A 20,974-nucleotide genomic window follows, 5' to 3' on the forward strand; every position below is an offset into this window, starting at 1 on the left:
AAGCAAGTCACCTATCTTGTCAAGCCAGAAGGTGCCGAATATGATTTATTGTCCAGGTGTACAAGCACATCAGTGACATTCTTTAGAAAATTATGCAGGACAGTGACACTTCACTTTTACTCGGCACTTTAGAGAGAGACTTTCTCCAGGTGAAATCACTTTTCTTTTTATACCTGCAGGTTTTTTTATGTTCTTACTCCTTTTATAGTTTTATTCAGTATCCCTTAAAACTTTAGGCTCAGATAGATTACAAGCTGGCGCAGCCTATCGCCACCCTTTGCTCTTTACAGAGCTGATGATTGGAAGGGTTAACACAGTCTACAGGGCGGAGGTACAGCAACAGGTCCAGTGACGACATAGGATGATACAGTTTCCATTCTCTGTCTTTGATACAATTTTGATTGTTACCTCCGGGACTTCTCACACCCTAGACGTTCTGCAGAGGAGATTCAGGACACCATGATGCAGCAAGGCCCCGTTGTGTGGGCACAGGTATGGACCAGTAATTATTTAGCTGGTGTTTGGCATAGAAGGGGTTAATCACCTGCAAGGGAAAAAAAAATGATTGGGCAATCTTACACAGCTTTTTGTCAAGTAGAGTGTCACAATAAATATTGTTAGTGCAGAGTAACGTGCAGGTAGAGTTCATTTTTTAATTGCAGGTCTATGCATAAAACCCCCATTTATAGAAAATTGCAAAGAAATGGCATTTGGTCATTGGGCGCTATGGTATAGTAAATGTTCTGCAGGACAGCAGTATTGGGTAGTAGTTTTGCAGATCACGTATTGTACAGTTTGAGATAGCAGCATTGGGTTGTAGAGGAATTATGGTGAATATTGTAGGCGCTGTGCTCTTTGGAATGAGAAAAAAGGACATTTGTTATTTAGCATTTTGCAGATTGCACAATTTTTGTAAAAAAAAAGCTTCAGGCAGAAAAAAGATACTTAACGAGTTCCTTATTGGTGACATTCTTTGCACAACTTCTAATTTTATAATTACATGGCTGTAACATAGAAGTCTGTAAAAGATCTATAGGTTACATGACACATATAGGGGGTTGTTTACGAAAGGACAATCCACTTCAAGTGCAAACTACAAGTGCAAAGTGCACTTGAAAAGTGCACTTGGAAGTGCAGTTGCTGTAGATCAGAGGGGGACATGCAAGGAAAAGAAAAAACAGCATTTTAGCTTGCACATGATTGGATGATAAGATCAGCAGAGCTTCCCCTCATTTCAGATCTACAGCGACTGCACTTCCAAGTGCACTTTCAGTGCAATTTCAAGTGCACTTTGCACTCGTAGGGCCAGATTCCCAAAGAATTGCCCTGGCGCAGCGTATCAGAGATACGCTACGCCGCCGTATCTTACCTGGCGGAATTTCGAATCCAGGAAGATTTTGCGCCGTAAGTTACGGCGGCGTAGTGTATTTCTCGGCGCGTATTTCAAATTGGGCGGGCAGGGGGCGTGATTCATTTAAATGAAGCACGTCCCCGCGCCGATTGAAATGCGCATGCTCCGTTTTGAAATTTCCCGCCATGCTTTGCGCGAAATGACGTTGCACCGACGTAATTTTTTGAACTTCGACGTGCGTTACGTCCTTTACTATTCACGGATGACTTACGGAAAAAAAAAAAAAATTAAATTTGACGCGGGAACGACGGCCATACTTTAACATGGCAAGTCTATCTATACGCCACAAAACAGCAGCTTTAACTATACGCTGGGAAAAAACGACTAGCGACGATGAAGGAGAATGCGACGGCCGCGCGTACATTCGTGGATCGCCGGAAAAACTAATTAGCATACCCAACGCGGAAAACAACGCAAACTCCACCCAGCGGGCGCCGAAGTATTGCACCTACGATCCGAAGGCGTACGAAGCCGTACGCTTGTCGGATCGAAGCCAGAAGCCGTCGTATCTTGGTTTGAGGATTCAAACTAAAGATACGACGCGGCAAATTTGAAAGTACGCCGGTGTATCAGTAGATACGCCGGCGTACTTCTTCTGTGAATCTAGCCCGTAGTTTGCGCTTGTAGTGCAAAGTGGATTTGCCTTTCGTAAATAACCCCCATAGTGTCAGACCATGTATCTGAATAAAATGTAGACGTATCCAAGAGATTATTCATTTTCCCGTATCATCCTCCATGTAAGACAAGACAGCACAAGAGATAATTAAGGTTTGATAGATGTTTTGTGGGTGATAAAATAGTTAGGAACTTTCATGCACACAATTCTACTTTTGAAAAGAGATTGGGCAATGACAAGTGACAAGATAAAATGTACTTACATGTATGATGGTCTCCCACTTAAAAAAAAAGTAGAATATGTACATTCATTTATCAAATAGAGAGTTAAAGGGGTTGTAAAGGTAAATGTTTTTTCACCTTAATGCATCCTATGCATTAAGGTGAAAAAACATCCGACAGTACCGCCCCCCGAACCCCCGTTTTACTTACCTCACCCCTCGAAAGTCCCGCGCGCGTCCACGTGATCGTCTTCGGTTCCCAGCCTGGCTGTTGATTGGCTAGGCTGGACGGATTGATAGCAGCGCAGCCATTGGCTGGCGCTGCTGTCAATCACAGCGGATGACGCGGCGCGCCGGGGGCAGGGCCGAGTGATACAGTCAGCGGCTATGCCCCGCCGCTGTATCACGGGAGCGTGCTCGCAAAAGCTTTCCACCATGCGAGCTCGCATGAAGGTGGAAAGCTTTTGCGAGGAGGAGCCGAGACAGCCGCAGAGGGACCCCAGAAGACCGGATACAGGGACACTCTGTGCAAAACGAGCTGCACAGTGGAGGTAAGTATGACATGTTTGTTATTTAAAAAAAATATATATTTTTTCCCTTTAGTGTTGCTTTAATTTAGGTTATCCACAGAAAATATGAGCAAAAGGGGTATTTTGTAGATCGAATGAAAGGGTCAATCCACTGAAAGGTGATATTTTAGCAATAAGTAGAGCCTGGCTGGTTGGCTCAGTCATCCTCTGAGTTTTTATATGTTTTGGACACATCAGCATTGAGATCTCCCTGCCATAATTCCTCACTTTGTTCTCGTACTTCTGGGAGGTTTTGATGTTCCTGCCAACCTTTACATGTTTCAGCTCCTCCTGTTGCTTTTTCCATCATATAAAATGAATAAACCCGTCATAATAATGATCACAGCAGGTGTGCAGAACAAGGAACTCAAGAACAGAAATCTGTCTAAAGCCATCCATATACGGTGCGTTTTGGTTGCAGGAAAGAAAATCGCTTGATTCCCCCATCGACACAGGCAGTGTTGATGGGGGAATCCCTCCCATGGGGCCATTGTGTACTCCCAGCAGGGGATGGGGAAAGCCATCCCCACCTGGAGAGCACAGTGATTATTGCACAGCTGCTAGCAATACAGGAAAACCTTGGTTTGAGAGTAACTTGGTTTGAGAACGTTTTGCAAGACGAGCAAAATGTTTTAATACATTTTGCCTTGAAATAAGAGTAGCGTCATGTCACAACTGAGTATAAAAAAAGAAGAAAGGAGCCTCTAAGTGTAGCAATATGGTTAAATTTAAAGGAGTTGTAAAGGAAAAAAATGTTTTGCCTAAAATTAATGTCTGCAAGGTAGACAGACAGACTAGTGTAATGATTCTGTTATAAAACAAGTAAATACCTATTAAATTCCTTCATCAATATCACCTCTGGCGTTCTAGTTTCTGTTCTCTCATTCACTTCCTGGTTTGCGGCGCTCGTTCATGTAAGAACTACATTTCCCAGTATGCATTGCAGCACACCCAGTAATTCACACCTCCTTAAAGTCTCTAAAGCCTCGTACACACAGTCGGACATCCAACAGACTTTCCCTTGGATTTTTGTCCGAAGGGAGTTGTCCCCGTCACACCCATAGCATACACACGCTCAGACTTTTCTGCAAACTTTTCTAAAACTTTCCCAACATCACGTGGTTTTTCTGCTCTTTACCGCCACCCTTTGATTAACTTCTGCTATTGTTGGTTGATTTTAACATTGGTTCTGAGCATGCGTATTTGCACTTTGTACAAAAGTCCGATGGCTTGCTGTACACACGGTCGGGCTAGGCACTATCAGGCTAGGCACCATTTTTGTTGACGTAAAGTTTGTCCGTGTGCAGACCGAACTTTTTGTCCGATGAAACCCGAAAAAGTTGGTCCGATGGAGCGTACACACGGTCGGACAAATTTGAAAACTTGCAGATTTTGAAGTTTGTTGGCAAAAAGTCAGACCGTGTGTACGGGCCTTAACACGTAGAGAGCGCCCTGCCGCACAGATGTAGTTCCCAGGAGGGGGTGAGCACGTCACTGACCACCGTAGTAAAGCCTCCCATCACGGTGGTGAGTAACAATCAGACAAGCAGGAAGTGAACAGAACAGAGAAGAAATAGAGCAACTTCTGAGCAAAAACAAACAATGAGGAAGTGAAAAGAGGAATGTCTGCAGGTAAAGGATGCTTATTATGAAAAAATATTTTTTCCTTTACAACCCCTTTACAGCCCATTCACACCTAGGCGACAAAACGTCCGACGCTCGATACGCCGGAGGGGCGAATTTGCATTGATGTCTATGAGATGGTTCACATCTCACGCCGAACGCCGAACGCCATACGCCTGCCGCCTGAAAACAAGTCCCGGACCCTTTTTTTCAGGCGGCATTGGCGTTTGGCCATAGACATCAATGCAATGTCTTGTTAAAAAAAAAAACTTGTCGCATAGGTGTGAATGGGCAGTTAATGAAGGTACAACATTTAGCAACGTATTGCTATACTCAGAGGCGCCTCTCTTCTCTTTTATACCCAAAAATGCTTTGATATACAAGTGCTTTGGATTACAAGCATGTTTCTGGAACGAATTATGCTCGCAAACCAAGGTTTTGCTGTAATAGCAATCCGGCAGTTTGGTTGTACCCAAGTTGATAGATCGATCAACTTGGGTACATTCAGCCTGCCCATACATGGTTCAAATCTCGAATTCCGAACTGTCTATGGCCGGCTTAATAAAGTCACGCAAGACAAAAAAAAATATCTGATGGTTTCTAATCTCCAGCATTTACCATAGACTGAATAATTTTTTTCAGCAGAACAACCTTTTAAAGGAGATAAAGGGACTTTGAAGGCACCAAGGTTCCAAAGTTCTCATCCTTTAAAATAATAGGCAACATAAAGAACATGAGCATGGTGGTATCGTTCAGAACATGTTTTACTGTGTGTGAAAGTCTAGCTGCACATTGAGTTTTATGGCTATTCAAATAAAAGATATCAGTTTTTTATTACATTGTATACTTTATGACTTTTCTTGATACCTGATGGTTCCTTAATCTCTGTTTCCTATACAGTGGAACCTTGGTTTTACGAGTAATGCGGTTAACGAGCAATTTGAAAGAGGAGCAACTTATTTTTTTTTAATTCTGATTTGGTTTGCGAGTGTTGTCTTGCAAAATGAGCAGAATTCAAGCTAATGGGATGTGCAGTACCACATTTGGCCAGAGGTGGAGGGGGGGTGCTGAGCGGTGCCCCTCCACCTCTGGCCACATGCGGTATTGCATGCCATTGAAGTCAATGCGGAACAAATTATTTTCATTTCCATTGACTTCTATGGGGAAACTCGCTTTGATATGCAAGTACTTTGGATTACGAGAATTCTCCTGGAACGGATTATGCACGTAATCCATGGTTCCACTGTACTTTGCGTCTACTTAGGATGTTGATATTGTTATACACATAGATTGAACAATCCTAGGTCCATGTACACTCCTTATTGCAATTAGAATGGCCCTTTAACATAAATAACTCTAAACTGATTCTATTAAAGCTAACTAAAGGGGTATTTTACAACTTTAGTGGGTATTATAGGGCTATGCTACATGCAGTTGTAATGTCTGACTACTCAGAACTTTAGCCACTTCTTGCAGCCAGTTTAACTGCTGTACCTTGATGTGTTGCTAATGAGCTGATTTCCAGTAGGACGCTGCATTGCTAAATAGCATAGGATTAAAATCACCCATGTCGTTTTGCCCTGTGCTCCACTGGGCGTGGGACTGCCATGATTGTTCTGTGTACTCTGGGTGATACAGCCAGCGCTTTATAAATATAGGTGATAGTAACAAAACAATAATGAAAACCATTGCAAACCTTATTGTGTGATAGCCCATATTTATTTTCCTACTACCGTAGAAATAAAAGAGTCCTTTCTATTGGTAGGTCTGCCAGTTTAATAATATTGGAGCAGGGGAAATGATCGGTATGGTGTAAATCAAAATCTGTTCTGTGTTACTGTTCTGCCACTTGCAATTTCTGGTGACATTGGCCCCATTGGCCCTTTTCTTCATCCTTCTCCTTCAAATGTCGGGACTAAACAGAGGGTAATTTTAGGGGTAATTTTTTGAGCAATGAAGAGGTGGATGTTCAGGCCAGGAGTCCTGGATGCTGCTGAAACTAGTTCTTTCGAGTGGGCAGGAGTGCAAGGACAGGAGTGCCTGACCATTCACCTAGGGATCAGATAGACTGGAACAATCACACGTTCACACAGTCCATTATAACCCCCTCTGTCTCGTTGGCAGCGCCAGCATCGGTCAGAGGTGGAGGGGTAACATTTTTTGGAGTACAGCTGGGGTCTGGTACCAAAAAAAGAGAATCTTATACGTGTTTTCCTTATAGAGGGTACATAGGGAACTCTTGGCAGCCTGCCTCCAGACTGCCTGCCAAGCCTCCAATGGGAGTTCCTCTCCCAACTCTCTCTCCCAACGTAGCATGTATGCATGTTTGCCTCGTACTGGTATTGAGTATGCACTTCCAGTCAGGGCTCAAGTCCTGCGGGAACGCGTGGGAACGGAGTTCCTGCACTTTTTTCACAGCAGGAACTCAGTTCCCATAGCAGGACTAGAGCAGCCGAGCCGCCCGAGCCAATCCTTCACTAAGTGGCGATGCCCAGCTCGAGTCACTGTCAGGGGCAGGCGAACCTTAGTAATCCTTCATGTTACTGGCCGCTTCCTGTATATGGATTCATCGGGTAGTGTGCGGGTATTCCGTCACTTCCTCGATGCCGCAATGTCTCCTGGGAGCTTTTGTCATTGTTCCCAGGAGACATTGCGGAGGTCTGCCGCGAGTTATCGCGGGATTTAGAAAGAACTTGCTTCTATCTAAATGCCGCGATAACTCGCGGCAGACCTCCGCAATGTCTCCTGGGAACAATGACAAAAGCTCCCAGGAGACATTGCGGCATCGAGGAAGTTACAGAATACCCGCACACTACTCGATGAATCCCTATACAGGAAGCGGCAAGTAACATAAAGGATTACTAAGGTACAGTGGATCGGAAAAAAAAACAAAAAACATGCGGTTTAGTAATTATGCATATGAGCGTGTCATTTTGTTATTTTTTTGGTGGGGGAGTGGATCTTGGGTGGGAGTTCCCAAACCTTTTTCCACAGGACTTGACCCCTGCTTGTAGTGCAAAGTGGATTTGCCTTTAGTAAAAACTTTATCTCCGTCATTCCACAGACCCAGCAAGCAGGGAGTTCCTTCTGAAAGAACTATCAGGCCTCGTACACACTTGCTGGGATTTTTTTTTTTGCCGAGGAAACCGGTCGTGTGTACATTTTTCGACGAGGAAACTGTCGAGGATCCCGTCGAGCCAAAAAGAGAGCATGTCTTCTTTTTCCTCGACGGGAATGGAGAAACTTGCCTTGTCGAGTTCCTCGACAGCCTAACAAGGAACTCGACGAGGAAAACTATGTGTTTCGCCCGTCGAGTTCCTCGGTCGTGTGGTCGTGAAATATCTGACCTGCTCCCCTTACTGATATTGTTAAAAAATGTGGGTCACAATCATTGTATGTAGGAATAAACTGGGCCTTAGCTAAGTAAAAGGGTTTTCTAATGTACTGGGATGTTGAATAATATTTTTTGGGCGAAGGATACTGTAATTAAGAGACCAGAGTTGTACAGTATATAATTAGGTTTTCCTAACCACTTAATAAGGCTTGATTGAGCCTTGCTGGTTTCTGTATTTCAAATAAAGGCATTGGCTGCCCATATATCCATAGAAATAAAATGACCATTACCCAAATTTGCTGATTATAGTTAAATTGAGAAACAACCTATTGTCCATAGGTACTTTTTCGGGATAAATGTTCTTGAGGGAAGAATGATTTGGCTAGAATAGATAATCCCAGACAATCACTATAGTTTTCACTGACATATGGTGGTCATACTACTATAGCTTTTTTTTAAATATTTGGGTACACTACCTACTTTTATATTAGATTTGAACATTTATCTCTGGTTGGATGGCCAAGTTTGCCAAACATGTAAACATTTCTCTTGTTCAGTCAAGAGAGCCGAATACGGTAGAGCCACCAATTCAAACAGCATGGATGGATGAATCTTCCAGTTCCGGCTATTGTACTCTGATAGCAGGTGTTCTGTCAAGAAGTGCCTACTATCGAGAAGTGCCCGCTATCGAGAAGTGCCTACTATCGAGAAGTGCCTGCTATCGAGAAGTGCCTACTATCGAGAAGTGCCTACTATCGAGAAGTGCCTGCTATCGAGAAGTGCCCGCTATCGAGAAGTGCCTACTATAGAGAAGTGCCTACTATCGAGAAGTGTCTACTATCGAGAAGTGCCCGCTATCGAGAAGTGCCTACTATCGAGAAGTGCCTCCTATCGAGAAGTGCTTACTATCGAGAAGTGCCCGGGATGTACTGCCCATAAGCCGTACGGAACAGAACAACAGTTGATTTTCCGATCATCTGGGCTGACGTAACCATGGCGCATGCGCACATCGTAGGAAGTATCTCTCGATGGGAGATACCATTTCACAGGCACAATTTAAACCTGTACAAACAGTGGGGGGAGACCGTAGTTCTCCGATTGTGTTTCACTGCTGATCTAAGAACTACAGTCTCCCCCCACTAGGGTGCCCACGTGTCCCGGATTGCCCGGGACTGTCCCGCAAGTGACATGTCTGTCCCAGGTCCCGGGCACCTTCATTCTGGGACAATACAATGTCCCGGAATGAAATAGAGGACACAGCCACTCCCTACTAACTAGTAACCACATTTCCGGAACTGGTTGCGCCATCTTGCAACCAGGGACAAATTACTCTCAGACAGTGAGACCGGGAGCGAGGCAATTGGCACATGCACCTGACAAATAACCCGCCGCCAAATTTCCCATCAACCCCAAGACTACATTCCCCCCCCCCCCCCACCTCATCTTTTTTTTGGGAAGGTGAGAGAGGGGCAATTTGGTCACCCTACCCCCCGCTGTTTGAATAGGTTTCTATTGTGCCGGGAAATGGTATCTTCCATTGAGAGATACCTCCTATGTAGTGCACATGCGCCATGGTTACGTCAGCCCAGCTGATTGTAAAATCAACTGTTGTGCTATGAAGTACGGTGCATGCGCAGTTCGTCCCGGGCACTATTCCATAGGGGGGGAACTTCTCGATAGAACTCCGGCATCCACAGCTGTCAGAATACCCAAATAGAGACCGCAGGTGATTGGCTGCAGCCACTGCTCAGCTGACAGTTTTCTCTGTCAGGCTCCTTTTGACTTCTCATTCGAACTTTGCTGAGCCTGTTATTGTGGAGCTACACTTTTTTTCAAACATGCTGTATTTTAAAATAATAAGTTACATAAAAAAAATGCTGAGCATTGCATATTTTGTCAAGGTGCCCCAAGCCTGCAATGCAGCAGGGTGTGCTCCGTCTGCCAAATGCAGGGTAACTCAGCCAGTGTGAACAAGCCTTCGAAGTGCACTAATCTTCTAAATCAGCCATGAATTTAGAAAAACATTGTAACACATTAAAATGATATTAAATCCAAGAGTAAGCTGCTTGGAAAACTAAATGCATGTATTAAAAAAAAAAGAAAAGGATAAAATTACTTCTGTACACATCTGTAAAACTCTGCGCACATGTCACTGGCAAAACATAAAAGAAAGCTTTCGGCCTCAAGTGCTGCTTCAACATCTATTAGTATTTTATAATCTGCAATACAGTTTTCTGTTTACATAAGTTTTTTTCAACTTTTTTGTTGTTTTTTTACTACACAATTTAAAGTGTATGCATAGCCGAATTTATTTTGCTTTTGGATAGAGTAGGGAAGATTTAAACCCCCTGGGGCAGATTCAGATAGAGATACGACGGCGTATATCCTGATACGCCATCGTATCTCTGAGTTCCGTTGGTCGTATCTATGCGCCTGATTCATAGAATGAGGTTCCGCATAGATATCCCTAAGGCCCCATACACACGAGAGAATTTATCCGCGGATACGGTCCAGCGGACCGTTTCCACGGATAAATCCTCTCAAAGATTTCCGCAGATTTCTATGCGATGGAGTGTACACACCATCGCATTGAAATCCGCGCGGAAATCCTCTGGCGATGACGTGTCGCGCCGTCGCCGCGATTATGACGCGGCGACGGGCGCGACGCTGTCATATAAGGAATTCCACGCATGCGTCAAATCATTACGACGCGTGCGGGGAATCCCTTTGGACGGATGGATCCGGTGAGTCTGTACAGACGAGCGGATCCATCCGTTGGAATGGATTCCAGCAGATGGATTTGTTGTGCATGTCAGCAAATATCCGATCTGCTGGAATCCATCCCAGAGGAGATTTCTCCGCGGAAACAGATCCGCTGCCGTGTACACACCATAGGATCTATCCGCAGAAACCCATTTGCTGGGATTTATCTGCGGATGGATTCTATCGTGTGTACGGGGCCTAAGATCCGACAGGTGTAAGTGACTTACACCGTCGGATCTTAGGCTGCAATTCCAGACCGGTCGCTAGGTGGCGTTTCGTTTTTTTTATGCTACGAATATGCAAATGAGGATTTCCGCTGCTCAGAAACGAACGACCGCCCGGCGCATTTTTTTTACGCTGTTTGTGTTTGGCTTTTTCCGGCGTATAGTTACCCCTGCTATGTGAGGGGTATCCTATGTTAAGTATGGCCGTCGTTCCCGCGCCGAGTTTTTAATTTTTTACGTCGTTTGCATAAGTCGTTCGCGAATACGGATGGACGTAATTTACGTTCACGTCGAAACCAATGACGTCCTAGCGACGTCATTTAGAGCAATGCACGCTGGGAAATTTTATGGACGGCGCATGCGCAGTTTGATCGGTGCAGGGACGCGCCTGATTTAAATGTTACACGCCCCCTAGCCGCGGAATTTGAATTCCGCTGGGGGATTCACGATACTTTATTTTTTTTTAAAGTGTATTTTTGTGCGTGTATTTGAGAGAGGAGCCGGACTGCAGGAGTTGGGAGTAGGCAGGCCTCCCCTAGAGGCAATCTGCCACCTTTCTCCATGCCCCGGGTGGCAATGGCGGGTGTGTGAGGGGGTCCTCCCACATAACCCGCCCTACCTGCTCCGCTTTGAAGCCCAACGGGGCAGAGGGACTCCCTATAAGGGAGTGAGAGGACCTAGCCCGCTCAACCAGCCCCGTTAGTCCTTCGCCTCTCTTTAGAGACCGCGTGGTCAAAGTGCGTGCATGTTAACCCAATTTTGAGTGCGTGTAATTGTGGTGGTTTTTGTGGGAGGGGGGTGGGCGTACTAAGTGCAGGCTTACCTCGCATAGCACACCCACCGGGAGCCGGGCTGAGAACACCAAACTCAATTCACATGTAGCCGAGACCGGGATCCGAACCCCTAGCTGCAGAGGTGAATGGCTTGTCAGCGCAGTGCCAATCGCGTTGAGCCACCGCAGCTCCCCCGCCGCCGCAACTTTAGAGGCAAGTGCTTTCTGAATAAAGCACTTGCCTCAAAAACTTGCGGTGGCGTAACGTAAATCAGATAGGTTACGCGGATCTAAAGATCCGCTGACCTTTCTGAATCTGGCCCCCTGCCAGGTAATTTATTTTGTGTGTACTTTTTTGGAAAAAAATACTTGATTATTTTTAAAGCAACCCGACAGAGTTTGAGAATGTCACCAGCAAACCACGGATCTCCAAAATGGGTCCAAAGCTTTAATAAGGGATCACATCATTATAAGAGAAGCAACTGTAGCACTACCCCCAAAGGAGCTGCTGGTTTGTTTTGGGTGGCACGTTACCTCTGTATCTCCGCCATCCAGGGTACTTGATGAGAGCTGCAATAAAGGGAATGTCCACACGACAGGTGTCTTTCTGTGCTTTTATTAGCCAGGTAAAAACGATAATAGTAAAATTGAGTGAAGAGATAGGAGAAAAGGAAATGGCAAATTCAGGTGTAACTGGATAGGGAAACAGTCCTGCTTCCAATGACAACTTTACATCGCCACTCTAGCCAGAGTGGGTATAGTGCATCTGGATAGGCCTCTCTCACCAGCCTGGCAGCCAGAGTGTCACTCGAACTTAGGATCAGGTCTCTGCCACAGACCCTCCTAAAGATTTGGAGACAATTATGGTCCGGAATCCTCTTTCAGTAGATTCAGCACCCGGATCTCCTTCAAGTAGTTTCGGTAAAATAAGCAACTGAGAGGCGACTAACGTCCAGCCTGTCAGATCCCAGGTTGTCCCCCGATGAATGGACAGGCACCTCCTGGAACACCAGCCTCGTGCTTGGTATCCTTCAGACAGACTCCTCATCGGTCAGCTTCCTCCAATAGGATGGACAGCTCGGGACCCCCTTCAGTTTGGGGACCCAGTCGATCACTGTATCCGTACAGCAGATCAATTGCTCCGGGCCAACATGGTACCAGAACCAGGAACACTGCTACCCACGCACACCCTGGCCAGGAGGGCCATATGAGGGGGTGTCGTGGAATGGCTACCCCAATGGTGGGTGCCACACGAGGAAGAACCTTGTGGAAATGGTGTCTGCCCCCTAAATACCCCTCACCAACATGCACAGCGAGGTGGCCCAACCCCTGACTGGCTGCTGAGGAGTGACACTCAGACACACTTGACCCCACTGCTGCCACCTGCTGTCCGGGGGTGACGGGAGTCCCCGGACAAAAGGATAGCCCACAGTACAGCCAAGCTAGAGCAGAGACCCAAATTTAAACAATCAAACTAGTTCAGAGCCAACTATTTCTCTGAACTTCCCTCTAAATTTCAAATAGCACCGGCCCTGAAAATAGCCAGGCGCTACACAACCTTTTGGAGCCTTGCAGGACCCCTCCATCAAGCATGTGACCACACATGCTTGACAAAGGGGTCCTAGGAGGCTTCAAAACAATGCTTCAGGACCCATTTTGAAGATCTGTGGTATGCTGGTGGCTTTATCTCGCTCTGATTTTCCTCAATTTGAGCTGGTGGTTGCTGCAGCACTCGCTTACATACACAGCCATTTCTGCACACAGAAGGTTTTTTATCGTCATGCATAGAATACATGAAGGTAAAAAACCTTCAGACATTAAAGCCCAACTTTATTTAAATATTTGAATAGTTAACTGGAAGCGTTACACATTACTCAGCATTCATGTATTTAATATTACAAATGTATCTGACACTAGATAGAGGACAGAGTGCACTGAAAAGTGTTCTGTAATAGGGATGAGCTTCGTATTCGAGTCGAACTCAGGTTCGACTCGAACATCGTATGTTCGATCGTTCGTCGAATTACGAACGTTTTGGGCCGTTCGGGTCAAATTCGAGTTACGTTTCACAGACCATAATTCACTGCGGCATCGCTGGCTGATGATTGGCCAAGCATGCACTATGAGCCAGGGGGGCTTTGGCCAATTATGGCTCAGGGGATTTAGTACACGACCCACACTATAAAAGGCCGCCTGCAGGTCGGCTTTGTGTAGTGTTATGCGGTGGTTAAGAGAGGACAGAGAGAGTGTCATTTTTTGCAGGTAGATAGAGCAGGCAGGCAGGCTAGTCAGTTAATGTTACAGTGTGTAGAAGATATATATACATCCCAGGTGTTGTACATATATTTATACACTCTATAGTTTAGCTAGATCAGTTCTTCCTAATTTACTGGCAGGCAGGTGATTGTGCTAGCTGCAGTATTCTTACGTGGTTTATTGCCTGTGTCCTCTGTAGTTTGCACCTAAAGCTACGTGGTGTGTACTGGCCGTGTGCTCTGCAGTGTGCACCTAAAGCTACGTGGTGTGTACTGGCCGTGGCCGTGTGCTCTGCAGTGTGCACCTAAAGCTACGTGGTGTGTGTACTGTCTGTGTCTGTGTTATTTTTCACAATGATTTTCATCCATATTGCAGGGACCAGACATTACAGTAAAGCTGCAAGCAGTTTTAAATTACTTTTTTCCTATAGTAATCTCATTTTGTGCAGGGACAGTTCTAAACACGTTCCACTTCACAGGCATACTATAGACACCCAGCAGGTACAATATTTAAAGGAATTTTTCATTTATTTTTATTTTTAATTTAAGCATCATTAAAATCACTGCTCTTGATTCAGGAGCAGTGATTTTAATGATGCTTAAATAAAAAGAAAATGAAAAATTCCTTTAAATATTGTACCTGCTGGGTGTCTATAGTATGCCTGTGAAAACGTCTTTGAGAACCCGGATCTTGCCCGAGGGAACATGTATCAATGGAAAAAAAGTTTTAAAACTTTTTTTCCATCGACAATAACTTGAATATTAGGCTTTAAAATGAGCAATTTTGAATTCGAACGTTCGAGTCCCATAGACGTCAATGGGGTTCTAAATGTTCGCGCGAACGTTCAGTCCGTTCGAAGGTTCTGGTGCAAACCGAACGGGGGGTTGTTCGGCTCATCCCTATTCTGTAACCCAATCACGACCCAGTGCATTGTGTAGCATTAAATAAAAGACAACAAAATTTAAAAAAGCAAGCACTGCAATGTATTATAAAAATGCAGTGAAGCACACAGCACTGCACATTCACACTGAAACACTAAAAAAGCTTGAAAATTTCAAACTAATGCAGCCACCACATCTAAGGACTGGTAGGCTGCAATAAATTAGATTTTTGTTTTTGGATTTAGATACACTTTAGGGCCTACATACTGCACAGTATACTGGGATTTGGAGCCCTGTAGAACAATGGAACATGTTTGCGAAGAGATAACGATTACAATATCCTTTCATGAGGGTGGAACATGCACTCAGGGATACTTCCACTTCTATAGCCTTTGGGCTTTTGCACCTGTGTTTGCCCTGTGTGCTGATCAAACTAGCTTTTATTGGATGAGACTGTAATTAACTTATCATTGTCATTTAAAACATGACCTGGTAACCGGTCATAAGGGCAAGCTTTCAGAGAACATGAGGTGAATGGTGAATGCCTTCATTAGGTCACTAAAAGAGCTTACAATGAGGGACACAAGGCCAAGCAATTCGTCTGTCCAAATCTGAAATATCCTTTATACAATTATGGGGGCTAAACGGTTCTGAGGGGAAAGGTTTTTTTTGTTTAACTGGAAATCCAAAGGCATTCAAAGGCCAAACCTTGCTGAGAAACATTACACGGCATAGAATGGAATGGGGAAATGTGACTGCTTCTTCACAGTGTTGGTTTTTATAAATACCCTCCACAAACTGCTGGACAGTACTAACATACTAATATACTCATGGGCATCCGCTGAAATTTTTTCAGGGGGGGGCCCCTCAGCAGCGGCGATACACAGTCACATTTTACCCTTTCTTCAAATGCTAGCGGGGGTTAAAAGCGCCCCGCTAGCGGCCGAATAGCGCAGCTAAAACGATGGTAAAGCGCCACTTATTAGCGGCGCTTTACCGATAATGTGGCCAGCTGGCAGTGTGAAATAGCTCTTCAGATAATTCAGCTTCGCTCCATGCCCATATAACTATACCTAGAGAATGTACAGACCCCCCCTCAGCACAGATGGACCCCTCCATTCAGCACAGATGGACCCCCCATTCTGCACAGACCCCTCCATTCAGCACAGACCCCCCATTCCACACAGACCCCCCCTTCAGCACATACCCCCCTTCAGTACAGACCCCCTCTTCAGCACAGATGGACCCCCCATTCAGCACAAACCCCCCCTTGAGCACAGACAGACCCCCCTCCCCCATCCCATTCAGTACCTCAGATCAGCCATCAGCGCAGCACAGGCACAGCAGGTGGGGGAGGCGGCTTCACTGTGTGATATCCGGCCCTGGATCTGGCCCTTCTTGATTTTTCCAGGGGGGGTCAATTGCCCCCCTTTGCCCTATGGAGCGGACGCCTATGCATATACTGCATATATATATATATATATATATATATATATATACACACACACAGTATCTCACAAAAGTGAGTACACCCCTCACATTTTTGTAAGTACTTTATTATATCTTTTAATGTGACAACACTGAAGAAATTACACTTTGAACTGTAGCTCCCCAGTGCCGGCAGCACTCATGCAGCCCCAGACCATGACACTCCCACCACCATGCTTGACTGTAGGCAAGGCACACTTGTCTTTGTACTCCTCACCTGGTTGCCGCCACACACGGCAACCAGGTGAAAAGATATAATAACCTTCCTTCCTCCTACATATTCCTACTGGCCAGTAATAGGAGAATAGGAATGTGTAGGGGCAAATGATAGATGCAAGTTTTAACACTACCCTAAATAGTTGTACCTGTTCTACAAGCAAGGTAACAGGAGCTGCTGCATGTTGAGGAAGGGACCTCTACCTGCATTTTTTCTTATACGTCAGAGTCCCTTTAAGGGCTGAAGCACAGTTTACGATACAGAGAGCATGTTAACCCAAGGTGTGTTACATGCGTTTACGTAATTTTGCCATCTGAACACACAGGGCCGATCCACCCCATAGGCTCACTATGCAAGCCGCTTAGGGCCCCACAAAGCTGCGGAGGGCCCCCAAAATTACTCCCTCCTGGTGAGAAGTCATTTTCGGCCCCTCACCCCGCTTCTCAACTCGCTGGCTGTATGGGAGAAGAGGTAAGAAGTCAGCACCCCCTGCTTCTCACTTTATTGTAAGATGTCATTTCCGACAGCAGAACACTTCCCGCCCGGCCTATGGCCGATTTACGTCCGGGAAGTGGTTTTGAAATCCTGACTGGACGTCCCTGGAGGTCCTGCAGGATTTCATGCCGCGCACGCCCGTGGGGGCGCGCAGAGCGGCGATCAGTGATGCGGGGTGTCAGTCTGACACCCTGCATCTCCGATCTCGGTAAAGAGCCTCCGGCGGAGACGATGAAAACAGGAAGAGCCGTTGATGGCTCTTCCTCACTCGCGTCTGACAGACGCGAGTATAGGAGAGCCGATCGGCGGCTCTCCTGACAGGGGTGGTTCGCGCTGATTGTTTATCAGCGCAGCCCCCCCTCGGATCGCCACACTGGACCACCAGGGAAGGGCAAATAAAAAAAAAAGCATTGAAAAAAAAGTCTTAAAAAAAAAAAAAAAAAAGCTTTTAAAAAAAAAAAGATGACAATCAGTGCCCACAAATGGGCACTGACTAGCAACATGGGTAGATCAGTGCTGCCCCACAGTGTCCATCAGTGCCACCCCACAGTGTCCATCAGTGCCACCCCACAGTGCCCATCCATGCCCAGTGCCCACCTATCAGTGACCATCTGTGTCACCCATAAGTATCCATCAGTGCCATCCATAAGTGCCACCCATGAGTGCCCATCTGTGCTGCCTATGAGTGCCCAGTGCCGCCCATGAGTGCCCATCAGTGCTGCCCATGAGTGCCCATCAGTGCCGCCTATGTGTGCCCATCAGTGCCATCTATGTGTGCCCATCAGTGGCGCTTATGTGTGCCCATCAGTGCCGCCTATGTGTGCCCATTAGTGCCGCATACCAGCGCCGCCAATCAGTGCCACCTCATCTGTGCCCGTCATTACTACCTCATCTGTGCCCATCAGTGCCGCCATATCAGTGCCCGTAATTGAAAGAGAAAACTTACTTATTTACAAAAAAATTAACAGAAAAAAATAAAAACGTATTTTTTTTCAAAATTTTCAGTCTTTTTTTAGTTGTTGCGCAAAAAAAAAAAAATCGCAGAGGTGATCAAATACCACCAAAAGAAAGCTCTATTTGTGGGGAAAAAAGGACGCCAATTTTGTTTTGGAGCCACGTCGCACGACCGCGCAATTGCCATTCAAAGTGCGACAGTGCTGAAAGCTGAAAATTGGCTTGGGCGGGAAGGTGCGTAAGTGCCTGGTATGGAAGTGGTTAATGTGTTGTGTCACTGTCGGCAGTGCCCCCCCCCCTCCCCCCTGCTTCTCAACTTTAATGTGACATGTAATTTTGCTTAGGGCCCCAGGGAGGTCAGGATCGGCACTGTCAACACACTAAAGCAATGCAGCATACCACAACACACAATAACACACTACCGTGCATTGTGATGTATTGCGTTAAAATAAGCTGCATGTGTGTTTTTTTTGTCCATTTTTGTCTACAGTATAGTGGGTTATTTAAAAAATTGGTCTGCCTTAAAGCAATGCATGTTGACATGACGAAATACAAGACACAATGGGGGTATTTACTAAAGGCAAACCCACCCTGCACTACATGTGCAAAGTGCACTTGAAATTGCACTGAAAGTACACTTGGAAGTGCAGTCGCTATAGATCTGAGGGGGACATGCAAGGAAAACAGCATTTTAGCTTGCACATAATTGGATAATAAAATCAGCAGAGCTTCCCCTCATTTCAGATTTACAGCGACTGCACTTCCAAGTGCACTTTCAGTGCAATTTCAAGTGCACTTGTAGTGCAAAGTGGATTTGCCTTTAGTAAATAACCCCCCATGAGTGAAAAGGCTCTCAAGCCCAATTGGACTTTCAATTTAAAGCAGCTAAATACATTGCAGGTGCATAAAAACATAAGTTATTCAAAATCCAACAGCTTGGTTTCTTTAGAAAGCAGCCACAGACTGAATAGAAAAGCCTGACCCCTGCCAGCATGCTGCAGGGAAGAAACCTTTTCTATTTGTGTGGAAGCAGTGGTCTCCCCAAAGATCAGACACACCCCCTTTGACTCGGAGCTTGACCCCCCCCCCCCAATCAGCAAGAAGTGTGTGCTTTGCTGATTGCATATCTATAGGTCTGATTCAGCAGGGAGCGTGCTGGACCTCTGCAGAGAGACCTGTGCTTCCACAAAGAGAGCAAGGGTACTTTGCAATAGCATACTAGCAGGTGGCAGGCTTTTTTATCCAGTTGTGGCTGCTTTCTTAACCACTTAAGGACCGCCTCCTGCACATATACATCGGCAGAATGGCACGGCTGGGCACATGCACGTACAGGTACGTCCTGTGCTAGTACCCAGCCGTGGGTCGCGGGCACGCGCCCCGGCCCGAAGCTTTGTGACCAGGACCGCGTGACTCGCGGACCCGATCGCCGCTGGAGTCCCGCGATCGGTCCCCGGAGCTGAAGAACGGAGCTGTGGCGGCGTTATCGATCGTGTGATCCCTTTTATAGGGGGACACAATCGATGACATCACACCTACAGCCAAAACCCCCTACAGTTGTAAACACACTTCAGGTCACACATAACCCCATCAGCACCCCCTGTGGTTAACTCCCAAACTGCAATTGTAATTTTCACAGAAAACAATTCATTTTAAATGCATTTTTTGCTGTGAAAATGACAATGGCCCCAAAAATGTGTAAAAATTGTCCGAAGTGTCCGCCATAATGTCACAGTCACGAAAAGGAATTGCTGATCGCCGCCATTAGTAGTAAAAAAAAAATTTTTTTATAAAAATGCAATAAAACTATCCCCTATATTGTAAACGCTATAAATTTTGCGCAAACCAACCGATAAACGCTTCTTGCGTTTTTTTTTTACCAAAAATAGGTAGAAGAATACGTATCGGCCTAAACTGAGGAAAAAAAATGTTTTTTTATATATTTTTGGGGGATATTTGTTATAGCAAAAAGTAAAAAATATTGCATTTTTTTCAAAATTGTCTCTATATTTTTGTTTATAGCGCAAAAAATAAAAAACGCAGAGGTGATTAAATACCACCAAAAGAAAGCTCTATTTGTGGGAAAAAAAGGACGCCAATTTTGTTTGGGAGCCACGTCGCACGACCGCGCAATTGTCTGTTAAAGCGACGCAGTGCCGAATCGCAAAACCTGGCCGGGTCCTTTAGCTGCATTTTGGTCCGGGTCTTAAGTGGTTAATAAAGACAACTATAACATTGCATGCGGTTGATGCATCTGAATTAATTTTGGCTGGTTAAAACGGAAAGCTCCTTTTCCTTTTGTTCATTATAATGAAGGTATGCAGCTTAGTCTGCAATATGTTTCTCTGCACTGTGAAAAGTCAACAGGCTTCTATTAAACAGATTTTTGGTTTTGAAATTCCATTTAAAAGTCATTTGGGAAATGACAAAAGGCGCTAAACCTTTTGCCAATACTAGTGTGTTTGCTAAAGAAGCTATTTACATTGTTGCTGAATCAACAGCGATCTTGTATAAGACAAACAGCGTTTCAAAGGCTCGCCATTGGCATGATATAGTGTAGTAGTAATGGCATGCACAACACAGGCTTACAGAGTTCCTGTTGTTTTATGATGACAAAGAGCTATGGCCATATTCCTTATATAACAAGATCATCAATCTATTAGATTTGTTTTTCACCTCAGGTTGGCCTTGTGAAATAAACAGTTCAGTTTTGTCTTAGGCCCCATTCACAATATTGTTACAGTAAAATGAGGTTCCATGTGCTATTTGTGATGGTGTGCCGATTCACCACGATAAAGGGCCAGATTCACAAAAGAGATACGACGGCGTATCTCCTGATACACCGTCGTATCTCTGAGATACGATTGTCGTATCTATGCGCCTGATTCATAGAATCAGTTACGCATAGATAGCCCTAAGATCCGACAGGTGTAAGTGACTTACACCGTCGGATCTTAGGCTGCAATTCTAGGCCGGCCGCTAGGTGGCGATTCCATTGCGGTCGGCGTAGAATATGCAAATGACTAGTTACGCCGATTCACGAACGTCCGCTTTGCCCGTCGCTGTAAATTTACGTTGTTTCTGTAGAGATACGCCGCGTAAAACTAAAGCTGCCCTCTAGGTGGTCTAGCCAATGTTAAGTATGGCCGTCGTT

General features: G+C 45.3%; 1 protein-coding gene across 2 annotated transcripts in view; it reads left to right on the forward strand.

Moving 5' to 3' along the window:
* The first annotated feature begins 234 nt into the window (after positions 1-234).
* The window catches only part of PKP3 (plakophilin 3), a 157,190-nt gene continuing 136,450 nt past the window's right edge, over positions 235-20,974 (forward strand). The window contains exon 1 of one of the 2 annotated variants that reach the window (XM_040328447.1): positions 235-492. In XM_040328447.1, coding sequence (XP_040184381.1) covers positions 460-492 — 33 coding nt within the window. In that variant the 5' untranslated portion in view covers positions 235-459. The remainder of the gene's footprint in view (positions 493-20,974) is intronic. The other variant, XM_040328448.1, reaches the window with a different exon arrangement.

The sequence above is a fragment of the Rana temporaria genome, chromosome 11 (genome assembly GCF_905171775.1).
Source record: "Rana temporaria chromosome 11, aRanTem1.1, whole genome shotgun sequence".
NCBI lineage: Eukaryota > Metazoa > Chordata > Amphibia > Anura > Ranidae > Rana > Rana temporaria.